General features: G+C 38.2%; 1 protein-coding gene across 3 annotated transcripts; it reads right to left on the bottom strand.

The window, feature by feature from the left end:
* Positions 1–3,060: 3,060 nt before the first annotated feature.
* On the bottom strand, positions 3,061–21,440 carry LOC100719210 (zinc finger protein 14-like). Of its 3 annotated transcripts, XM_063254189.1 has the most exons (5): positions 21,247–21,440; positions 9,143–9,326; positions 7,791–7,917; positions 7,538–7,598; positions 3,061–6,106 (listed from the first exon to the last, which is right to left on the bottom strand). In XM_063254189.1, exons 3-5 carry the CDS (start codon positions 7,822–7,824, stop codon positions 3,682–3,684), a joined length of 2,520 nt encoding a protein of 839 aa, XP_063110259.1. In that variant the 5' UTR covers positions 7,825–7,917; positions 9,143–9,326; positions 21,247–21,440; the 3' UTR covers positions 3,061–3,681. The 3 variants fall into 3 exon arrangements, with proteins under 3 accessions (XP_063110259.1, XP_003466832.2, XP_063110258.1); XM_003466784.5 differs by lacking the exon at positions 9,143–9,326; XM_063254188.1 differs by lacking the exons at positions 9,143–9,326; positions 21,247–21,440 and adding an exon at positions 8,884–9,132.
* Positions 21,441–24,161: the final 2,721 nt, after the last annotated feature.

Consider the following 24,161-nt stretch of genomic DNA (forward strand, 5'->3'; position numbering starts at 1 on the left):
TTCTGTTCCCAACTTGCTCATATGGCCTTATAGATTTTAACATAAATTCAGATGTTAGAGTAAAAAAAAAAAAGGCTAGCTACTAGTTATGGCTGGTTCTGCATGTTATACAAACACCACCTGCATGTGGTGCAGCATTACAACCACTTTCCAGGATATCTGTCTGACACTGCTGACGTGAAATCTTCATAGTAGACATTATCTCCTGGCTCTGGGCAGTGTACTGGGTAGTACATGTTGCCTTCGCGGAAAAATGGCAAGATGAAACTATGGTGATTCATGGGCTGTGGCTAATGGTCTAGTGGAGTATCCAGAATATGGAGGAATTAAGTAGAAAATCGCTGACAAATACATTTGGGAATGAAGGATGTCGACAGTCCTATCAATATAGGCAAGGGATATAAATATATTTGTATATCATATAAATGCTCACCAAATGTGGTTTCAGCTGAAGAGGACTTTCACAACCAGTTGAATATGCTAACCAGTTCTGTAAATTGTAGTCAACTTGTCACTTCAGTTACCCCTCTCTCTGCACAATGGGCTCAGAGCAGAGTGGGCATGTTGGCAGGAATGGAGGTTATCCACGCTCAGTGACGTGGACTCCCATTCATGAAGGGTGTTCTAGTTATAGTCACTGCTGTAAGCCCCATATGCCAGCAGCACAGATCAGCATTTTTCCACAGTATGACACTACTGCCTGTGTTGCCTTCAACCAGGTGGCAGTTTGATTATATTGAATTGTTTCCATCCTGGAAGGGATGTAATTTGTCCTTACTCAAATAGATACTTTTACTGGATATTGGTTTACCTATCCTACATGTCATGCCTCTTGCAAAACTCCCATCCATGGATTCACATAATGCCTTTTCCACAATTCTGAAATTCTACAGCATTGATTTGACAGCGAATATACTTGATGCCCAAAGAAGTGAGGTGACAGACCTCATTCTCATGGAATTCACTGGTCTTGTCCTCAGCATCCAGAAGCAGTTGGATTAATTGAAAATTGGAATGATCTTTTAAAGTCACAATTGCAGTACTTTTTAGGTAGTGTTAGCTTCCAGGGCTAGGCAACGATAATCAAAAGCTGTGTTTAACCTGTCAGTAAGCATCCACGATAAGGTACCGTGTCTCTCAAAACCAGGATCTGTGGGTCTAGGAATGAAGGGGTAGAAGTACAGGTGGTACAACACAGTTACTCATAGTGGTCTTATTAGTGAAACTTGTTCTCATGACCTTACGTTCTGTTGGAGAACAACGAAGTCTTAGTTGAACAGGGGGAAGATTTGCAACAGGAAACACAGCAATACTGAAGTGAAGACTTCCCCCCTGGTCATTTTGACCTCATGACTCTGAGGAAATAAACTAAAAAGGGAGTTACAGTGGTTACAGAGATGACTGACCTAGACTCTCAAGGAAAATTAGACTGGTCCTCTAGAATGTGGAAAAGAAACTATACTTGGAGTACAGGAGATTGTAGGGTGTTCTTTATATTGCTATGCTGTTATTAAAGTCAACAGGAAATTGTAACTATCCAATCCAAGCAGAATGTCCTATGGATCAGAAACTTAAGGAATGAAGGAAGGGTCCTCATATCTTGGTCCTTGGAAAGGACCAAGGCCAACTGAGTTGCTTTTCAAAGATAGGAAATGCCGAATGGATCTTAAAAGTAATTCTAAATACAAGTTATGGCACCAAAATCAGCTACAGAAATGAGAACTGTAATAGTTCTCTCCCAACATCTTCCAATGTAATATGTGGACAATGTTAATATTGGTTATGTCTTATTTAACCTGTTATAGTGTTCAAATTATGAAATGCTAGAGGATTAAAAACAGAAAACTTCCCTTCTATTATGGACAGGAGAGTTAGTGCATTTCCTTTTGTAAGCAGAACAGTCATGTTCAGTATAATTATGGACTCATCTTTGTATATGAATACTATTCTTTAAAGAAATGTATGTAGCTGTGATTTTGTCAGGGTATGGTTAGTGGCAGTAAAATGTATCAAGCTGAGACTAGATGCCCAACTTTTGCCAAGCAAACTATGGATGTGGAAGATCTACTCTAGAAAAGATTGTTGCCAGAATGTCATAAAAAGCAACAAACGCGTCCCATGTTTTTGTGGAGGAACTCCAGTGTTCACTGTCACATTGGAAGCCATCTCCTGGCTCCCAGTACTGACTTTTTAGCCTGTGGGACAGACCACTCGGTCTTCTGGAACAGACACTTTGATCTCTGGGGGGCAGAATAGTGGGCTTCAGGACCAGAACTGGATTGCTTGGATATCCAGTGCACAGACAAACTGCACTCTTCCACATCTGAGTGTGTGTGCTGACATTGCAAGACGCTTTGTACATGCTTATATAATGGCATATCTACATTAAAACTGCTTCTCTAGGAAGCGGTGACTGATAAACTATTACAGTTCATGATACCCTTTATTACACAGAGTGTAGTCCATCTCATGTGTCTCAAGCACAAACACATAGCAGTATCATTTACTGTATAAATTGTGGTAAAATAACCTTCAAACTCAAGTTATAACAGTATAAGCATGAAATGTAAAATGTTGATGGTAAAAAACATTTTCTATAAATCATGATACTGGTATCAACATGAAAACAAAATAGGTGAACTGGTGTGCTTTATATAATTGTGTTGGGATATAAGCAGGTATCTAGTTAGGACATGAAAAATACATTTAGTGATCCACAACTTGTACGTAAAAAAAAAATGAATTTTTAAAAATACACGCTTAGAGGGCTGGGGGTTTAGCTCAGCAGCACAATCACCTGCCTGGCAAGTGCAACATCATCCCTGGTACCAAAAAACAATAAAAAATGGTTACATCTCCAAATACTCATACATATCAACAAATTAACTTTTTTTGTTGTTTTTTTTTCCATCGGTACTGGGGATCAAACTCACAACCACACTTGCAAGGCAGGCACTTATACTGCTGAGCTAAATCCCTAGCCCCAAAGTTAACTTTTATATATAGAATATGAGGTATCACATCAAGAAAATTAAAATTAAAGCTAGTAGGAGATCCCACTGAAAAATTATTAATATTTATTTTTTATTGGACTATCCCTACATAGTGAAAACAAAACAAATTCAAACCTGCATAAATACTATTTGGAAGTGACAAATACATTTTATTTCATCTTATCTTATTAAAAATACTATATGCTAGATTCAACTACTGAATTACACAAAAATATATCAATATTGCTTCTAATAAAGTCTACAGATGTTTGGCTTTTCAAAACTGAGTTTCCTGAAGAAAAAAAAAAGAATACATTCTGGATCTCCACCTCAGAATGTATTTTCTGAAACACCCATGAGAAATACTGACATCCCATTTTTACTTACATGTGTACAGGTCTCCATTACATGAGGAATTTTTACCAGTATTTTAAAATAACCTTACATAAATAGGGTCCATTTCCAGTGAATCTTTCATGCAGTTGATTAAAAAATGTGTTCATTGAATCCTTCCCCCATATTGATATACAGAGGGTTCCTCTTCAGGGTAAAATCTATGTATATATAATGAGAAATTACTAGCAAATCTTTTTCCTAATGACTCATATGCACATGGTTTCTTGTCTGCGTGACACCTTTCATTTATTTGACAAAGATTGGTGTTTAGTGAATGCATTTCCATATAAGGTTATTCCCCAGTGTGGGCTCTTTCATGCACTTGACAAGACTGGTGTGTAGCGAATTCTTTCCCACATTGCTTGCACACATAAGGTTTCTCCCCTATATGAGTTATTTCATATCTTTGCCAAGGTTTCTCCTCAGTGTGAGTTCTTTCATGCCTTTGACAATTACTGTTTTTAATGAATGCCTTTCCACATTTCTTGCATACATAAGGTCTCTCCCGTGTGTGATTTCTTTCATGTCTTTTGTAAGCTTTCCTAATACTGAATGCCTTTCCACATAACTTACACATATAAGGTTTCTCTCCATTGTGAATTTTTTCATGCACTTTACAAAGAGACTTTGTAATGAACGCTTTTCCACAGTGCTTGCACACATAAGGTTTCACTCCAGAGTGATTTCTTTCATGTACTTGACAATACTGGTTTGTAGTAAATGCCTTGCCACACTGCTTGCACACATAAGGTTTCTCTCCAGTGTGAGTTCTTTCATGAATTTCACAATACCAATGTGTAGTAAACGCCTTTCCACACTGCTTGCACACATAAGGTTTCTCCCCAGTGTGACTTGTTTCATGTCTTTGACAAGACTGGTGTGTAGTAAATGCCTTCCCACATTGCTTGCACACATAAGGTTTCTCCCCAGCATGATTTCTTTCATGCTCTTGACAATACCGTTGTGTAGTAAATGTCTTCCCACATTGTGTGCACATATAAAGTTTCTCACCAGTGTGAGTTCTTTCATGTCTTTGGCAATCTTTGTGTGTAGTGAATGCCTTTCCACAATGCTTACACACATAAGGATTCTGTCCTGTGTGAATTTGTTCATGCAGTTTGGAATACTTCTTTGTAGTGAATGCTTTTCCACACTGTTTGCACCGATAAGGTTTCACTCCAGTGTGATTTCTTTCATGTTGTTGACAAGCATAATGTGTAGTGAATGCCTTCTTACATTGCTTGCACCCATAAGGTTTCTCCCCTGTGTGAGTTCTTTCATGTCTTTGACAACGATCATGTGTGGTGAATGTCTTCCCACATTGTTTGCACATATAATGTTTCTCCCCAGTGTGGACTGTTTTATGTCTTTGACACTCACTGTGTGTACTAAATGTCTTTTCACAGTGGTTACACACATAAGGTTTTAGTCCTGTGTGAATTCTTTCATGGATTTTTGAATAACTCTTTCTAGTGAATGCTTTTCCACACTGTTTGCACACATAAGGTTTCAACCCACTGTGAGTTCTTTCATGTACATGACAAGACCGGTGTGTTGTAAATGTCTTCCCACATTGCTTGCACATATAAGGTTTCTCCCCAGTGTGAATTCTTTCATGCTCTTGACAATACTGCTGTGTAGTGAATGTCTTCCCACAGTGTGTACACATATAAAGTTTCTCCCCAGTGTGAGTTCTTTCATGTCTTTGACAATCTTCATGTGCAGTGAATGCCTTTCCACAATGCTTGCACATGTAAGGTTTCACTCCAGTGTGACTTCTTTCATGTCGTTGACAAGCGTAAGGTGTAGTGAATGCCTTCTCACATTGCTTGCACAGATAAGGTTTCTCACCTGTGTGAGTTCTTTCATGTCTTTGACAATGATTTTGTGTAGTGAATGCCTTCCCACATTGTTTGCACACATAACATTTCTCCCCAGTATGGAATCTTTTATGTCTTTGACATTCACTGTGTGTACTAAATGCCTTTCCACAGTGGTTGCACACATAGGGTTTCAGTCCTGTGTGGATTCTTTCATGAATTTTTGAATAACTCTTTGTAGTGAATGCTTTTCCACAATGCTTGCACAGGTAAGGTTTTATCCGACTGTGACCTTTTTCATGTAATTGATAAGACTGCTGTGTAGTGAATGTCTTCCCACATTGCTTGCACACATAACGTTTCTCCTCCACATGAATCCTTTCAAGAATTTTACAACTTTCAGTGTTGAAGCTTTTTTCATATTGCTTGCTAATATTTGGTTTCTTCCCAGTGTGAGTACTTTCATGGATTTGAAAGCCACTGGGGGTGCTGGAGGCCTTCACATTTTCCTGTTCAACAATTGTCTTTTCTTCAGAGCGAGTTCTTTCACTAAATTCAGAGTAGGATTTCATGCATTGCTCATGTTTATAGTGTTTCTCTCCATTCTTTGGCCTTGCATGCTTTTGAAAAGACTGAAATTCACTGCAAGGTTCTCCATGTTCATTATATTTAATCGGCTTGTCATCAAATCTCCAATACTTACATGGTTTCTCTCCAGGATGAGGTAAGATGGGCATATTTAATGAGTGCCCAAAAAGGGGCTCTCCATAAACAAGACTTTGGACTGCCTCTAAAGCAGAATGATTCATGTCCACATTCACTTCTGAAGTCCAAAGATGTATGTTTTTATGTTGATTGGAAGTTTTATATCGATACCACATTGCTACTTCTTCATTTCTGTAAAGAAACAAAACATTAATCATGATAAAAATATCTCCATATCAATAACTTAGCAGCACAAGTTCTGCTTTGATGCCTGCTAAGAAATTTTCAGAAAAAAATTGTCCGAAAGCCCTGGAGATGCCTCCCATACATACACTTTTGAAAGGAAGATATTCATTGGAAATTTTAAATTAGTGTGGTTTTGTATTAAATAAGATCAAGTTTTGTTTAAGTCTTTAATATGTGCATAATATACTGATCATTTTGAGAGTCTTACCTCAATATTCTCCCTTTCTATCACTTAATTTTGCTCCCTAATTTATGTTTTACTTTATCGTATAACAGGCAACACTTGATAACTCACTCTGTGCGTCTCATTTCTTGCATTTAACATTGTGAGATAGAATCTTTTTTTCTTTTAACAGAAGTTATATATTTCTTGTTTCATGCATGAATAAAAATAATGTATAGCATTATTTTTAAAATTTTTTATATTTCTTTAGTGCTGAGAAATAAAGAAGGGTCTGAAATGAAATACATTTCTAGCTTTTTCACTTCTTGAGAGAAATTCTCATTGATCACTCATCTGATATCAAGGTGAACTTCATGCAGTCACCTTGCAGGCTCAGCTTACCAGAGTGCTCAGTATAAGAAGGCTAAACAATGTTGAGCCTATGCCACCTCCCCACTTCCAAAGAACACAGTGATAGACACCTAGATTCTTACCAGAGCTTACATATTGTGAATTATTTCCAGAAATCACCTACTGTGAATACCCATGTAGATCCTGCTTTGAGCATAAGTATGCATATACAACTAAGATATCATACATTAAAATGCTTTCAGAATACGCATTAGGAGTTTTGATTGGATAAAATGCAAACTTCAAGTTTTACTTTAAGATACATATAAATTGAATATAAAAATGATTGTCTTATATTCCTAACAATAATGCATTATGGCATTTGTAAGAATTTTAAAACATGAAGGATCATAATCCTCTAGGATGAGGATGTTTCTAGCATCTATTAATATACTAGCATTTGTATGCATATTGAATGTTGCTTCCCGGTAAGCAACTGTTTATTTAATGTATCTAAGATATATGACTTCCTGCCAAAGTTTAAGATTTATTCTTTTCATATTGCCTATATATAAAACCTAAATGCAATTTTGTACATTTTCTTGTGGATCATGAAAAAAATGTTTTTATACTAATGTATGAGATACTGTCTCTTGTTGCATGTTACTACTGACTTAGTTTCCTGATATGGAATATCTTTGCATTCAATTATTAGATGACATAACATCAACCTATATGTGTATCAGTAAAAACTATGCTATTAAATAAATTTAAATATGATCTCATTTGTAAAGATTTCTTGAAATATTTCTGATCACACATCCTCTTGAGAAGTACTGCTTTTCCTTACAAATGCAAATTACCCCAGCTTTCTTGAACAATTTCTGAGTTCCTCTTCCATTTGCTGGCTGTCCCAAGTCCTTCCTGAAATGTAGCCAAAGAAATACAGTCACTATATCATTATATAAAAATTGGCGGATAGCAGATTCATTGTATAATGCTAACAGGACTGAGATACTGTTCAAAATGTTTTCATGTTCTATTTAATGAATCTGTACACATCAGAATGAACCACAACTCTCCACTGAGTATATGAGAATATGATATCATCCTTACCTACAGCATTTATATTCATCAATGTTTCCGTCATCACATCTCTGTAGAGCTTCTTTTGGGATAGATTCAGCACAGCCCACTCCTCCTTGGTGAAGTTCACGATTACATCTTCCCAAGTCACTGCCTCCTAAAGAATCACATACATATTTTCTGAAAAAGTTTCATACTCATACCCTGAGAACTTGAACTCCTCTTATAAAAGCTAAATTGAGATTGTTCCTTCAAATAAAAACTCCCATGTCTAGGTTGCTTCTTTCTGCTACAGTCCCAGTAAAACAGAAGTACTTGTTGCCGAATAGAGTCATAGAAGTTGTAGTTGCAGAATGTTTCTAAAGTGAAGCTCATAGTAGTAGCCTCCAAATCACAATTTCCAAAACAAGGAGACCGAAAAGTATCTGATTAAGGGTTGTGACAGACAATAGATTATACCTCTTTTCAAATCTGATCTTTCATATAATTGAGACATTCTTTCTTATATTGCACATAAGAAGCATTTTAAAAACTGAATTTATTTTTTTGGAAAAAATGTAAATGGAGATTATATGTAATGAACACATTTTACTCCTTATTTATCTGTCTGTTTGGCAGAATTCAAAGGAGAAATTGAAATCTATGAAAGCCATGGGAAATAAATAAAATAAGATTAAAATATTTGCTGTGCCCACAATTCAAAGATTTTGCATAAAGACCAAAGAACATAAATTTCCAAAATACATAAAACATATGTGACAAAAAAGAAACACTGAATATAAAATACTAACTCTTGAGAAAAATCAAAGAGTACTGAGGTGTGGAAGAACACGCTAAGAGTTATGTTTTGATAGGAGAATGGAACTCAGGACCTTGAACTTGTCAGGCAGGTACTGTACAGCTGAGCTATGTCCCCAAATTCAAAAGATTTTTTGTATTATCATAGTAAGGATATATTAATCTCAGTAAATTCATTCCAATTCCAAATGTTGAGAGTAAACAAGATTTTGCTTCATTACATTTTTAAGGACTAAAGATCTTGCAAAACTACATCCTATGGTAACTTTGTGGGTATTTATATGAAATCAAACACAGTATAGATAAACACAGCTGATTTCCTCACCTCCATAATGATTCTGTAGATCTTTTACATAGTTATGATAAATTAAAAGCAAATAATCACGTCTGAGTATTTGTTTCTTCACATGTAATCAATATTACAGTCACTTTTAAACTAAGAACACCACAATCATATGGTGAGATGTTGAAAAGCATTTCTTACTTCCTTGAGATAACTTGTATTTTAAACAAGCAACTTGCTGCAAAGTAAAAACAAAAGGGAAACTGTTGAGGAAGACCCTCCTTCACAAGGAAACGCTTACTCAGAATGTTAAACATATTTCCAAGGTGACATAAAATTCCCAGGGCCTTCGCAGTCCAGAGTAGCCAACCAAGACAGTAACCATGGAAAACATGAAAAGTCAGGAAATTTAAATCTGGGCTTCTTCACATCATAGTCAGCCATCTTCACAGGATGAAACTGCTCTCTTGTCCAAAGTCTCAGTACTGAGCAGAGACAAGCACATGCAATCAGTTGAGGTTTGACCTTTGACTTTTCCCAGTGGTTCTTTTAAACTCAAGTGTGTACTGTTTGCTAGGCATAAACAAAATCTACAACAAAACACTGTGTGCCCAAAATCAAAGCACCACCCAAAATAGCCAAAACACTGACAAATGCAAAGCACAGTCCCAGTAAACTGTTTCAAGTGAAGACTGGTGTCCAAGTCAGGTGATGTTTCCCATTATAAGCCATCATTCTGAAGTTCGGATAAGGGGCACAATGAGTCACATCATTCACAGAAAAAAAATACTGTTTCAAAGTGGCTCTTGATAAAAAGAGAGGGGCATTTCCTTGGTGCAGAAAACTATGGTAGTCATAGATTCTGTCTTTCAGACTCTAGGCAGAATTTCACTTAAAAATTATATTGCACAGAGAACTAATCTCAAATATGAATACTTGTCTAGGGCATCACCATGTTTCCAAGGAAGTATTTAAGAAGGACCCCACATTGCCAGTGAACAACATCTTCAACATTTCTGACATTAAAATGAGTAACTGATGCTGTTTAACATAACCAAGCACTATGATCCTGCTTTATAGTTATGCTTGCTGACCCACACCTGTGATCAACTGCACTGGGAGACTGAAGGTAGAGGACACAGTGTTAAGCTCAGCCTGACCTCCACAGCAATACCTACTTTGAAAATTCAAAATAATAAAACCGCTGGATGTCACTCAGAGTCAAAAGTCCCCGGATTCAGCACCCCGGAACACATCCTCAGGGAAAAACTCTGGTTCTGGAGCAGATTTTCCTACCTTCCTTCATCCCCTCCTTTCCCACACTACACGAACTCTTCTGTTCCTTCCTTCCTACACAGGAAACCTGTTCGTGCCTTCCACTGATATGCATACATGCCTGCACTTGGTACTTGGCACCCAATGCAAAAATCTTTGTTATCAAAGCCCCAACCTCATTCAGTATGCACTTTTTAAAACACGGTCTTCAAACAGTCAATAAACTATAGAAATTATGTGAGCAGTGCTACTTTTTTCTCTAAAACATGAATTATATGTACATATAAATACTCTATTTTAAGAGATTAAAAATGTGGGTTTAAAAAGCACATTCTCATGAAAATTGTCCTTTATGGCACTACTTTCATCTTTCCTTATTTAAATTGGAAACACATCATCAAACTTTTGCATTATAAATTATAAGAGCTTATTACTTGCTAGTTTATTCATTTATTGCAATGCTCTGATATAATAAAGGAGTTTTAGTATGATTGACAAGGATGCCAATAATGATTTTCATTACAGGCAATTTTTATGATTTGTAATTACATTTTAATGACTTTAAGGTCATGTGGAAGTAGCTGGTAATATTGGAAAAGACTATTAGTAAAATGAAGCCCAGAGTAGACAATATAGCTGGTGTCTAAGATCTCATACTTCAACTTTCAACAAATTTAGGATAAGCAGATGTCTTAGCCACTTTCCTGTACCTTGGACAACAAACCCATCAAACTCAACAGAAAGAAGTAGGGTTTAGGTTGCTCAATCTTTCAGTTTTTGTTCTTTTTTCCATGTTTGGGGTGGCTTGACAAGGTGGGAATGGAGGAAAAGCAAGTCAAACCATGGCAGCTAGAAAGAAGAGGTGGAACTACAACAGACAGGAGTACACATTTCTAGGTCATGGCTCTATTAACCCATCTCCAAAATCTCCACCTGCTAGGAGCACATTCTGATACCGCACTCAACTGTCACTGCATCCACTGAGACAGGGCCCACAGAAACCATTCAATTTTCATACTTAGGAGACATTTAATGACATTGTAGATATAAACTATAATATTTACTGTGATGCTGGGAGAAAAATTGACACAGAACACAGTCCAGTCTCACCCACACAGAAACTTCATCTAAATTAGGTGTCTCCCCTCAACTCTTCCGTCCACAGCAAACATGGTGAGAGGAGACACTGCAGGCAGTGAGCTGGGAAACTCAGGGCTCTGGCCACAGTAAAATCACTTTTCTCGTACAGGACAGGGTTCTGAGTCCCTGGGAGAAGCCTCAGCCCTGAGGGTAAGAACAGAACTAACATGCACCTGAGAGCGTAGACCTACAGGAACAAGGATTGCTCAATGGATGCAGTATGGCCCAAATCCTGCCAAAGTTGGTTCTGGTCATTTTCAATGAAAGTGTATGGATCCAACAAATACATACTAATAGTGTCTGACCATTTGGTCCTGCACAATCACTTTCTTGGGGACTGAGATCTGCCATCTCCTTCCCATGCAATCAATCAGTAGGTGCCACAGAGTGAGCCAGCACGAGTCACTTGGGAGTCACTCGGTAACACTTTGTGAGCTCTAACTTAGCTCCCTGTTAAGGAGGATTCTAGTTTCTGTCAACAGATCCGAGCTGACCCTTCATTCAGCCTAAACTTTACTTCACTGCTGCAAGGCTGCCCATATTCTGCTTACTGAGCCAGAAGGACAACAAAGATTATACACTATCTGACTGACTGGAGCCCAGATGACAGACTTTAAACAAAACTCTTCTAAGCTCAGGGTACTTCCCACGATACTGACTTGAAGTAACTCATCGGATCACTGATTTGAAGCAAGATTTGCTTCGAGGTTTGCAGACCTGCTTGTGTCTTGTTTTTATACTGTAGGATCTACTTGTTTTTGCTGATGATGGGATTCCACATCTGTCACTGTATGTTCACATTATTGATACATAGGGGGACAACCACCTAACCCGATGAAGATTCTAGGTCCATACAATGGTAGCACTTCTAGGAACAGGAGGAAAGCAAACTGTCAGAGGGCAGCAAACTGAAGAGCAACTAACTCCATTTTAGATAAACTTGGCCCTTTCTCTGTGTATGTACAAAGCTCACTAGATTATTTCTTTGTCCTTTCAATTGGCTTTAAGCAATGTACATTGGATTACCTGAGGAGCTAACATGAAATCTCTGAAGCAAAGTGACAGGTCAGTGTTACGCTGCTCAGTGACTCCCCAAATATGTGATTGATCCCAGTGAGATGGAGAACCATGCTGTCAGCTGAGAGCAAGTCTCAAAAGAGAGGCTATAACTTCCCAGGGCAAAAATGATTGTACATTAGAACTGAAGCAGGGACCTCTAATTATTAGAAACTACTTCAGAGGCGCTATGCAAATTACTCTCTCTGCATTTCTTGCCCTCTGCATATGGCAGAGATGATCTCAGACCTCCTACCTAGCTCAGCTCAAGATAGTCATGTATTTCCCTCCACTCTTCCTGTCACTCATCTCTGAGCCACTCTTCTCAAGGAAATTAATAAAACTCAGGAAGGGCTCTAGATAAAGACTTTGTTCCAGTGACCCACCATCTTACAAAATGGAAAACACAATGAGTGGGCAGATTCCTAGATACATATGAACTACCAAAGCTAAATGAAGGCATAAACATTCTAAATAGCCCAACATTAGTTAATTAAATTGAATTTGAATTTAAAAACTCCTACCAATGAAGAAAAGCCCAGAACCCGATGTATACATACACAGCAGAGTTCCACAAGAAATTCAGAAAACATATAAAGTCAGAGCTCTACCAGCTCCTCAGTGAAATAAAAATGGAAGTAATACTTACTTCCAAGCTCATTCCTGGAAGCAAATATTCCTCTGATCCAAAATCAGAGAATCAGTCAACCAAACAAGAAAACTACACAGGCTTAACTCCCTAATGATCATAGATGCAAAAATCCTCTAGATACTGGTAAACAGAATGCAGGAAATCATCAAGATTATACATCATGACCAAGCAGGATTCATTCCAGGTATGCAGGGTTCATTCAGCATGTGCAAACCATTAAATGCAATACACCATATCAACAGAACAAAGGACAAAAATCACATGATCATCTCAATAGATGCAGAAAATACATTTAACAAAGTCCCACACCCATTCAAGATAAATACCCTACAGAAAATTGGAAAAGATGGTCTTTAATCAAATAAAAGCCATCTAGGACACACCAGCAGCCAATATCATACTTAACTGTCAAAACCTCAAAGCTTTCACTATAAATCCAGAAATGAAACAAGAGTGTTCACTATTACAACTCATATTCAGTAGAGTGCTGGAAATATCAGTGGAAGTAGTTATAAAACAGAAACAAAAGGAATAAGAATAGGAAAGGAAAAAGTTTAATTTTTACTATTTGCAGAAGAGATTATAGTTTAACTAGAAGATGCCAGGAATTCAACTAAAACTCTTTGAGATTTAAAAACCAAATTCAGTAGTGTACCTGCATACAAGGTCAATACTCAAAAATCAATAGCATTTCTGTACACAACAAATTCTTTGAGGGAGAAATAAGGGAAACCCACCAAGGAAGTAAAATAGGTATACACAATTCTGTGAAAAAGGAGATCCAAGAAGATATCAGATAACGGATATGCCAAATGAAAACACTATGCTCCAAAATGGCCATACTGTTATACTAATTTAATGTAACTGCAATCAAAATAATATTTGCATATGTCACAGAACTAGACAAAACATCAATAAAATTTATTTGGAACCAGAAGAGACCTACAAGAGCATACACATATCCAGGAAACAAAGAAAATTCATGGGCAACACAATCCCTTACATGAAATTATACAACTAGTCTACTATAATAAATTCAACATTGAACTACAAAAACAAAACACCTGAGGATCACTGTAAGAGAATAAAAGATGCAGACACAACTACAAATGCATTTATCCACCATATCTTGGTTAAAGATGCTCACTGGCAGAAAGACAGCCTCTTTATTATAAACAGTGCTGGAAAAACTGGCTTTCCATGTGTCTAAAATTAAAACTAGGCCTATGTCTCTCCCCATGTACTAAACTAAAGTAAAAATGGACTGAAGATCTAAATACTGAAACAGTAACACTAAATCTACCATAAGAGAAAGTAGGTAGAAATCTTGAAGGGATTTTGAAGGGAGAAACTTTAGGGACAAAACCAAGACCACACGGGAAAGACTATAAAGAATCATCAAATGGGATCTCAACTTATTAAAAATCTATTCCAAAACATAAGAAATTACCAGCACAGCGAAAACAACCCACGGAGTGGGAAAATTTTGGCCAATTGTCTTTCCGACAAATGATTTATATCTAGAACATATAAACAATCAAAAAATTAGGACCCCCTAGTCAAACATTCAATCCAAAATTGGGTATCTGAGATGAGCTGAGAAAATACTCATGGGCAACAAATGTATTAAATAGTATTCAACATCACTGGTTGTTGGAGAGATACAAATTAAAATAATGCTGAGATACTGTCTTACTCCAGGAAGAATGTCCATCATCAAGAAATCAATCAATAACAAATGCTAGAGGGGCTATCGGTAAAAAAGGAGCCCTTCTCCTCTGTTGGTGGGAGTGCAGACTGTTGCAACCACTGTGCAAATCAGTATGGAAATTTCTGAAAAAACTAGGATTAGATGTACCACTCAACCCAGTTATTCTTCTACTGGGTAGCTTCCTGGAAGAATTGAACACATCATATCACAGGGATATATGTGGACCCATGTGTATAGCAGCAAAATTTGTAACAGTTAAATCTTAGAACAGTACACATACCTATCAACCAAGGAATGCATATAAAAGATACAATCTTTTTATACAATGGTGTACTACTCAGCCATAACAAAGGATAACTGGAAACTTACAGAGGTAAGTGGCAACTGGAGATCATATTCTTAAGTGAAATAAAACAGACACATATGTGTAAACATCCTATTGTCTCCTGCCTGTGACAAACTGGAGCATAAATAAGATCAGAAATGTGCAATAGATATTCTGAGATATAAAGAAATTGTTCACAAAGTAAAAGGAACTAGGATGGAGAAAATGGGAAGGCAGAAAGGAAAAAAATACAAGAGAATTATACTAATTGTTACTCTTAGTTTACTGAAAAGTTTGTGCTAATATCATTTGAAGAATTTTTTATGTAATCTTTTATGTACTCTGTGTGAAAGATAATAATACTCAATGTACTAACTGTTATTATTCCCATTACTTTGTTATGAAATTGTTTTCCTGTAAAAATTTCTACTTCATGACCAGTATCTATAATGACACCAGTCTGAGTGACTAAGGCAAAATCACCAGAAGTATCTTAGACTAGACTAGCCCAAAATAAACTATGTTCCAAAATTAAAAATGAAGAAATATAAAAATGGCTACTATTTAGAGCAGAGCTTCTATGTTCACTATAGTCACACACACACACACACACACACACACACACACACACACACAAGCTGTGCAAACTTTCCATGCATATCCTTCCCATTACACTTAGATAATTGTTTCACATAATTTTACACCCCCCCCAAAGGACACATCTGAGTACCTAATTTAGCCTGAGTGATCGGATAAACTTATTAATGTAAAGTTTTTCTCAATTTCAGTCTACATTAAGCTTATATTCTCTAACCGACTGTCCAACAGAGCCAGTGTATAACACCTTGAATTCTCCATAGAAACACTCTGACATTGGTGGCTGAGGATATAGCTCAGTGCATAAGCATCTGCCTGGCAAGCATGAGATCATGAGTTCAATTGCTGGTATAAAAAGAAAAAAAAGAAAGAAAAAGAAAAATAGAAACTTTCTGATATCAAGAGAAATTTTCTTGCTAAGGATCTAAGTTTGCAACCATCAGTCATGCCTTTTACTTGCACTTTATTTACATCTGTTTTCTTCTCTCTCTCTCTCTCTTTTTTTTTTGTCTTTTTCCTTTTTATCGGTACCAGGGATTGAACTCACGACTGCCTGCTTGCAAGGCAGGCACTTATGCTGCTGAGCTAAATCCCCAGCCCCGTTTTCTTCTCTTTACACACACCAAATAAAATCTTTTTATCCTTAAAATTCCTATGCTTGCACACCTACATTTAAGGCTTTAGTCTACTGTAGTATTGCTTTTATACATATTCCTGTTTTAATCTTTATTCGAGTTTTAAAAAAAAACAACACATAAAAATTTTTCAAAAACTACAGGAACAATGTGACAGATGGTGCTTTTCTGTCCTTCCGTTCATACCCAAATCATATGACCAGGTCAGTGCTCATCTTCAAAGACATTCCCACTGTGCTTAGCCATGCAGCCAGCTCTAGAAGTTGTGCTGTGGAGAAATGCTCTCATCTTCCATTCCTGAACTGGTACTTTCCCTCCCTTATTCCTGGCTTTCTAAACTCTATGGTGACAGTGTGACAGATTAATTGATTGACTGCATTGCTATGTTCCCAAATTAAAAATGAAGAAATATAAAAATGGCTACTATATAGAGCAGAGCTTCTATATTAACACTGGAGTTTAAGCCTGCTTGGGAAGTGTTCTACCATTTAGTTTCAGCATCAAGAACCTTAAACATTTCTGCAGCTCCATCCTCTTTATAAATATCCTCTAATTTGGTAATGTGCAAACATAATTGGAAATTGAGTAATTGTCACTGCACTGAAGTCCAGGATTGGGAAGATATCTTATAAGAGGGTCTGTACTCTAAACTTCTGTCCAATTCATCACTGCCAAATGTCTTACCAATTTCCTGTCACAGGGACAAAACACCAGACACTCACAACTTAAAGCTGCAGGCAAGGATATACTTTTCCACCACATGTGCTCAAAGAAATTCTTCCAACCAGGCCTCACCATCTTATAGCACACTCACTTAGTGAACTTATCAATGAAGCGAACTAGTGAACTTATCAATGGAACTCCAAAATGTGGAATCCACCTAATGCAATCACGTTCCAAACAAAAATATGTGTATGGAATATTTTAGATTTAAACCACAACACACGGTCTCCTGTTGGAAGACAAGGGGGACACATGACAGCACAGTGTCACTCAAACTCAAACACCACACATAAGTGAGCAAATCCACAAATAGAGACCAGTTTGCAACGATGATATACGATCCAACTGGCACTCAGTTGCCCGTGACAGTGCTTTGGAAATGCTTCTGTCACCTCGTTTGCACAGCACAGGAAGCTGAGGACCTGGTGGTTTCTCACACTTACCCTGAGACCCCAAAAAAAGTAATGGGCACAGGATTGCCAATAAGGTCATATGATAAGTAAAGGATCCACAGTGTCCCAGTAGAATGGACAGGCACTATAGGAACCTAGTTCTCTATGTGAAACACAAGTGTGTCTTTTTTCCCACTTTAGCTGTATGAAATGAAAATGCATTACATTTCTCTATCAGATGATTCTCTAAGAACTACTAATAGAAATATAAGTGGAGCTCATGAGATCGTTATGAGGCTAAAAGTATCAAGTGCACAATGTCATGTGAGAACTGCATTCTTTCTAAGTGTAGGACAATAGACTTCCTAAGTGTAGGACAACAGGCTTCAAACTTAAACTGCTTGCAGGAGGAATAAGGATGATACTAAAGTTTATCAGATGACAATAAAGTTTAAAATATTAAGAAGAGTTCTCACAATCAGCATAAATTAAAAGTGGAAATGGAAATACTTTCCTTTTAAACTAGCAAGTGCTTAGTATCTTGTATTCTAATTACTTAGTGCTATAACTTTTCATTGAAAATTTGCATCTGATGTCCTTGTCCTGGTGATGTAACCCGAAGAATGTGACCAGAGTGGGGCAGCTCTCTTTTGATAAGAAAAACAATGAAAAGAAAGCAAAGAAAAAAAAAATGCAGACAAAGGCCAGGGATTTAGCTCAATGGCATAAGCATCTGCCTGACAAGCACGAAGTTGTGAGTTCGAGCCCCAGTACCACACACATATGCACAAAATGCAGACAATTTTCCCCCTTTTTCAATTATTATAGTGTTTTCCTAATTTGGCTGTTTGGGATAAATGATTAATAAGCATTCAAAACAAGAAACTCCCTGATGAGTAGCATGTTCAACAGAGGACTATATGAAGAGTTCCATGAATGCTTCTAGAGAGGGTATTTGACTTGGAAAGGGAAAATATTCATCAATCCAAAGGCAACTGAAAGGGGGTCGTGGGGGAGGGGGGTAGCTCAGCAGCCTAAGTGCCTGCTTGGCAAACACAAAGTTGTGAGTTCGATCCTGGTATCAGGGGGAAAAAAAGGCAACTGAAAATAAAATGTACTGAGAAGGTACAGAATATAAGCAAACATTATTGCTAAGCCTTGGTTGGGTCTTTCTAATATGGTCAACACATATGTCTTAATATTCATTTGAGGACACTTATGTAACAGAAAGCAAAATTGGTAAGTACTAAATACCTCGGGTATGTTATTTAACAGAGTACACTGAAAATAACTGGTTGTGCACACTTGGTGTCCTGTTTCTGATTGAGCAAGCACTCATTACTGCTACCCACCGCCATGAGGAAGTATTGTACCCTGTACCACTAGTGTGAACAATGAGTACCCAGCAAAATTAAAAATAAGATTGGCACTAAATATTTTTCATTTTCCCTTCATTACTGGAGACTTCAATCAGGGTTTCATGCACATTAAACAAGTTACTTTAGTCTTGAGGTAAACCCCACATTTCATACTGGAAAAGGGTCTTGCTCAGGTATCCAGACTAGCCTTGGTTGATTTACACTCTTAAGTTTCCCAAGTGGCTGGCATTTAAGGTGTGCACCGATGCCTAGAGATGTTTACTTGCCCCAAGCACCAAGATCTTGCTATATCATGCTGACTGAAGAACCACAATCTTAAATTCGCAAGGTGACACATGTTTGTTCCCAATAGTCAATGAGGTATAAGCTATCAAAATTTCTCCAAAGCCTGGATAACTTAATAGAATCTTGACTCAAAAAGTTTAAAAAAATGAATGAAAGAAAGGAAGAAAAAGGAAATCTAGCTTAGGGTAAAATTCCTGAGTTCACTCTTTGTACAATAAAAAGCTCAACACACCTTGAAACCTTTTGTAGCCAAGAGAAACCCCTTCCCATTCTACATCAGTGATAATGTCTGCCCCATTTTTAAACCTATAAGACTAGTTTCCTAGTTGCTAATTTTGCCTCAAAATCATTAGGTAAGCTGACAAGTAATCCCAGAAGAAATATTTATGTTACCAAGATCTTCTTTCTTTAGACCTGTGACCTTTTTTATCTAATCTCAGAACAAGCCAGCAAAGAATTCTGCATTTATCATTACACTGAGAACAATCTGACTTCTGGAGAAATTTAACTTTGTGGCTGCCAATTTCTGCACCTTTCCAAATGCTCCCTCTCCCATTTCCGCTTCACACCCATGTGCTCTTGCCTATTCAAAAAATCCTTTTACTCTATTTATTCAACTGCCACGTGACTTAACTATGAGAGTTTATCCCTACTTCGGTAATTTTTTTTTAGCATATAAATAAGACAAGTGAAGGACCTGAGATATAATTGTGACATTAGCCATTTTAGTAAGACTTAAAATGAGAATAGAATGTTGGACCAAGGCCGAACTTTCAGCCTAACAAGGAATGCAGACCTTCTCTACTAAAAGGAGTTGCACCCATGCCTTATTAATTCCTGAGTTTCTGGGAATTTAAATGTAAAATATCCAGTGTTCCTTTAAGTTCTGTTTCTTTTAAGTGTCAGCTGAGGAAATGTTACACTGCCTAAGTTTAGAGCAGTTGTTTTAAATCCAGAAAGGGATGTGTATTAGCTCCCCACTAAGTAACTATTTATTATGCTCCATTTATTTATAATAAACTCTGGTATCATGCTACAGGACCATTCACTCGGGACACTTCCAAAAATCCTACTTCTTATTTCCAATAAAATCTCTCCTAATATCCTGTCATGGGTTCCGCCCGGATGAGCCTCTGCCTGGATCACCCCCGCGGTGATTCAACAGGAGGCCTCCAACCTCATGTTCAGGCAAAGCTCCTGTTCCCTTGTCATCCCCAAATTTCCTGCTCTTTCTTTTTTTTTTTCCTTTTTATCAGTACCGGGGATCGAACTCATGACTGCCTGCCTGCAAGGCAGGCGCTTATTGCCGCTGACCTAAATCCCCAGCCGCCTTCCTGCTCTTTTTTTGCGCGCGAGGCAAAGATCCTCCAATCTTCTCCCGACACCAAGATCCAGTCACCACCCCGAGCCCAACTCCCTAAAAGCAGACTCCCAGCTTCCCCTGTCGGAGGGTCCTTGCCATCTCCTGCAGCCCTCCCGCGCCGGCAATGAAGGCTTTTTCTTATCTTTGTCTCTCAACTGCACCTAAAAACCTCACACATTTTTTTTGGTTCGGGAAATCATTCCAAGATGTTAAAGAATGAGCTCTGGGGGCTGGGGATTTAGCTCAGCGGCATAAGCGCCTGCCTTGCAAGCAGGCACTCGTGAGTTCGATCCCTGTTACCGATATAAAGGAAAAAGACAAAAAAAAAAAAAAAAAAAAGAATGAGCTCGGTTCGTGCAACTGCATGTAAAAAAATAAAAAATTACAGTGATGATTTTTTTCACTGCTGAGCATGAAACCCCTTCGTTTTTTCAAGCTCCTGTTCAGCGGACCGATGGAGATCGAGCTGTACCCAGGGAACGACGAAGAGGGTATCCTGGGTTGAAGGGTTGTGGTGCCACATTACTCTAATCACAGCTGTCGCGAGGCTGAGGCAGGAGGATTGTTGCAAGTTCAAGGCCAGACTAGATTACATAGGGAGTTTAGGGTCACTCTAAACTACACAGTAAGACCTTGTCTCAGAAAAGCAAAATAAGTAAGAATAGCAATGTCACAGCACACTGAGACCCAGAACTCTCCGCGCCTGAGCAGAGGAGAACACGTTACAGATGAAGATGCATCACCAGAGAATGGAAAGCCCCAGTGACCGGAGCTCGGCAGGGACGCTGTGGATCTCCAGAGCTGTTTCTCACCACTTCCATTGCAAAAGCAGCCCATTCCATCCCACCCCCACCTCCGTCCCACAACGTCACCATTGCGCCCTTCAGGGTGTCCCCAGATCTACGAATGCACCTCGCCGTCAGTACAAATCACACAACAAGGCGGTTTAAGTAGGAAAAAAAAAAAAAAAAAAAAGAAAGAAAGAAAGAAACGCAGTCTAATCAACCGAGGTCTCTCAGCAAAGGGCTTCACAGCGATGACTGCGGCTCCATGGCACAGGAAGTGTCCACATCCTCAGCCCACCTGATTGGGTAGTTCAGACAGCCCGCCTTCGACGCTGATTCGCTCCTGTTTCACCGCTCAGCTGGGCTGAGAGTAAAGGCAGAAATAAACCTGCAAAACCAGGGCTGCGCTCCACTAATAGCTTGCAACCCTGGAAAATCTAGACTGGCTGTTTTCTTTAGGTGATTCTCTCACCTCGCCTGAGGAATGCTTGTATTTAAGGGCTTTGCTCCTGGTTTTTCAGAACTGCCTTAGTTTCTTTAATGGACTCAGTGGAATCTTCGTGAAAATGGGTCACAAATGTTCTCAGAAGGTTTCAGGGTCAATGTCCTATGGAAGAATGCCTCCCCTGATGACTTAAAATACCGGGAGCCCAGGCCAGGACAGGATAAAATGGAACAGAGGGAGACCCTGCTGTTAGGAATGAGGCAGTCAATTTCATTGCCAAGACTTCCACACCCTCTCTCAATTAGAGTGGCATGAGAGCAATACTCTGCAAAAAAGTAAAAATGAAAGAGAAGCAAGGGCTGGGGATTTAGCTCAGCGGCTTAAGCGCCTGCCTTGCAAGCAGGCAGTCATGAGTTCGATCCCCGGTACCGATAAAAATTAAAAAGACCAAAAAAAAAAAAAAAAAAAAAAAAAAAAGAGAGAGAAACAAGCATTCCAGCTCCCACAGACAACATTCACAGTTATCCATGCTCATAAAAAAATAATTCAATTCTGAAGATAAACCTACTTCCCAACATGAAGGTCAGCAAGATTGCGGAAATAGCCCATTTGATCCACCTGATCACTGGGATACAAAAGGACTTTTAACTGTAAGCTCCTATGCCCTGTTGTGACTCATCACAAACTGAAATTCCCCATCTTTTAACATTAATATTCCTCGAAGAAAAATACATGGAATCAGGCGATAAATTTGTGTTTCTAGCTTGTTTCGCAGGAGAGATGTAAGAGACCTTAGTACCTCATACTTGTTGGTGTGTCTGGCTGAGGCATGACAGTGTCACCCGAGGGACCAGATCTGGACCCTGCCTCCTGCCTTTCAGCCTGATTCCCTTCTTTCTGAAGTCAGTGTCTTTGTCCTGTATTTATATTTACTATGATATTTCTGCATTTGAAGCAGTGAAATCAAGACTGTAGTCGCAGAAATGATGAGACAAAATAAATTGTTTTCTTTATTTATTTATTTTGGTACTGTGAATCAATCTGAGGGCTTCATGCTTGCCACTCAGGTGCTGAGCTGCTGAGTTCTATTCCTGGCCTTTTTATTTGCTTTTTATGTCAGGAATTTTTCCCTGTGACAAGAGCAACAACAACAAAAACTTAATACAATTCATGTTCGGTATCTGTTATCAATAAACTTTCAAATACATGAATTCTCCCCTCAGAAAACTATACAATTGGGTTTTTCTGTATTCATAGGCTAAATTGATTTCTTTCTTGTACACATATTTTAGTTTGACTGCTTCAATTCTATGTACATCACCCTGAATTTGTCCCTGTACAATCTATATAAGCTGAAATAATTCACCACATACAGACATCTGGCACTGAACATATGCTTAATACCAATGCATGGCTTTAAACACTAGGTATCTTACTGCACAGTATTCTGCAAATTAATGATGGTCTAATTATTACTACCAGTTACACTTTTAGGTGGTAACTCAGAAAGACCCATGAAGAATATCCACAATGATGTGAAGTTACATGTGACAATCATTTCTGGGAAAATGTTCTAAAAATCTTTACCAGATTCACATGATGTAACATCCTGACACCTCCATCTACACGTACCCCCTAAATATACATGCTGTCTCTTCTATTGGTAAATTGATTCTATATGTTATCATTTTACCCAAATCATAAACATACATGTTTCAGGTCTCATTTATGTATAATCACATCCAGAGATCTTCTTTCACTTCTAGGCATGGTATTTGAACACGAGTAAATTTTGATGCATACTTGGCTTACCTTATCAAATTTACTGCAATGTCATGCTAGGTATAATAGAATTTCTCTACTTGAACCATGAGAAGCTGAGACCTCAGAAGAGCTTTGTCCATAGTTATTCCTGTCTCACTGCATGTATAATATTTCTAAATCACATGAACATATTTCTAAATCATATGACCAGCTTTGGTCTCTTAAGTCACACTATTGTTACAGACAACTTAATAAGATAGAAGTATTATAAACAGTCAGACAGATTTGGTCCCTTGAAAGAGCCAGTGCAGAAATACCACAAACCTTGCAACTGGCAGGCACAGACACCTCTCATTGTGGGCCAGATCTCTAAACAAAAGATAAAGAAATGCACGTACATCCTAAAGATAAACATCAGACATAAGTCTCTAGCAACCTGAGGAAGCCAGGTGTTATGGATTAAAACTGGTGGTCAATTTAACGCCAGCTGATTTAAATCAGCATGGTGCTGAGCGTAGATGGTCCACCTAAAGAAAGTTGCCAGCATAAATTGAGATGTGGAGAGTTGAAGCATTGAGGCATTGTGGGTTTCACTAAGTGTTGTTGTTTGAGCTGTTGATTCTCCTGGAGGAGCTCTGGTCCTTACATCGAGCATTGCCTCTTTACTCCTGAGGGGAAGATGTGTGCCGCTTAATCTCCAAGACCAACTCGTCATGCTGACTTCTTGGCACGCACTTGACTGTGCTTATGGTCAGAGGAGCTTGGGACCTCCATGTCGCTGAGGATGGCTGTA

Source organism: Cavia porcellus, unplaced genomic scaffold (genome assembly GCF_034190915.1).
Source record: "Cavia porcellus strain 051 isolate PalLab524CR breed Dunkin Hartley unplaced genomic scaffold, mCavPor4.1 scaffold_8, whole genome shotgun sequence".
Lineage (NCBI taxonomy): Eukaryota > Metazoa > Chordata > Mammalia > Rodentia > Caviidae > Cavia > Cavia porcellus.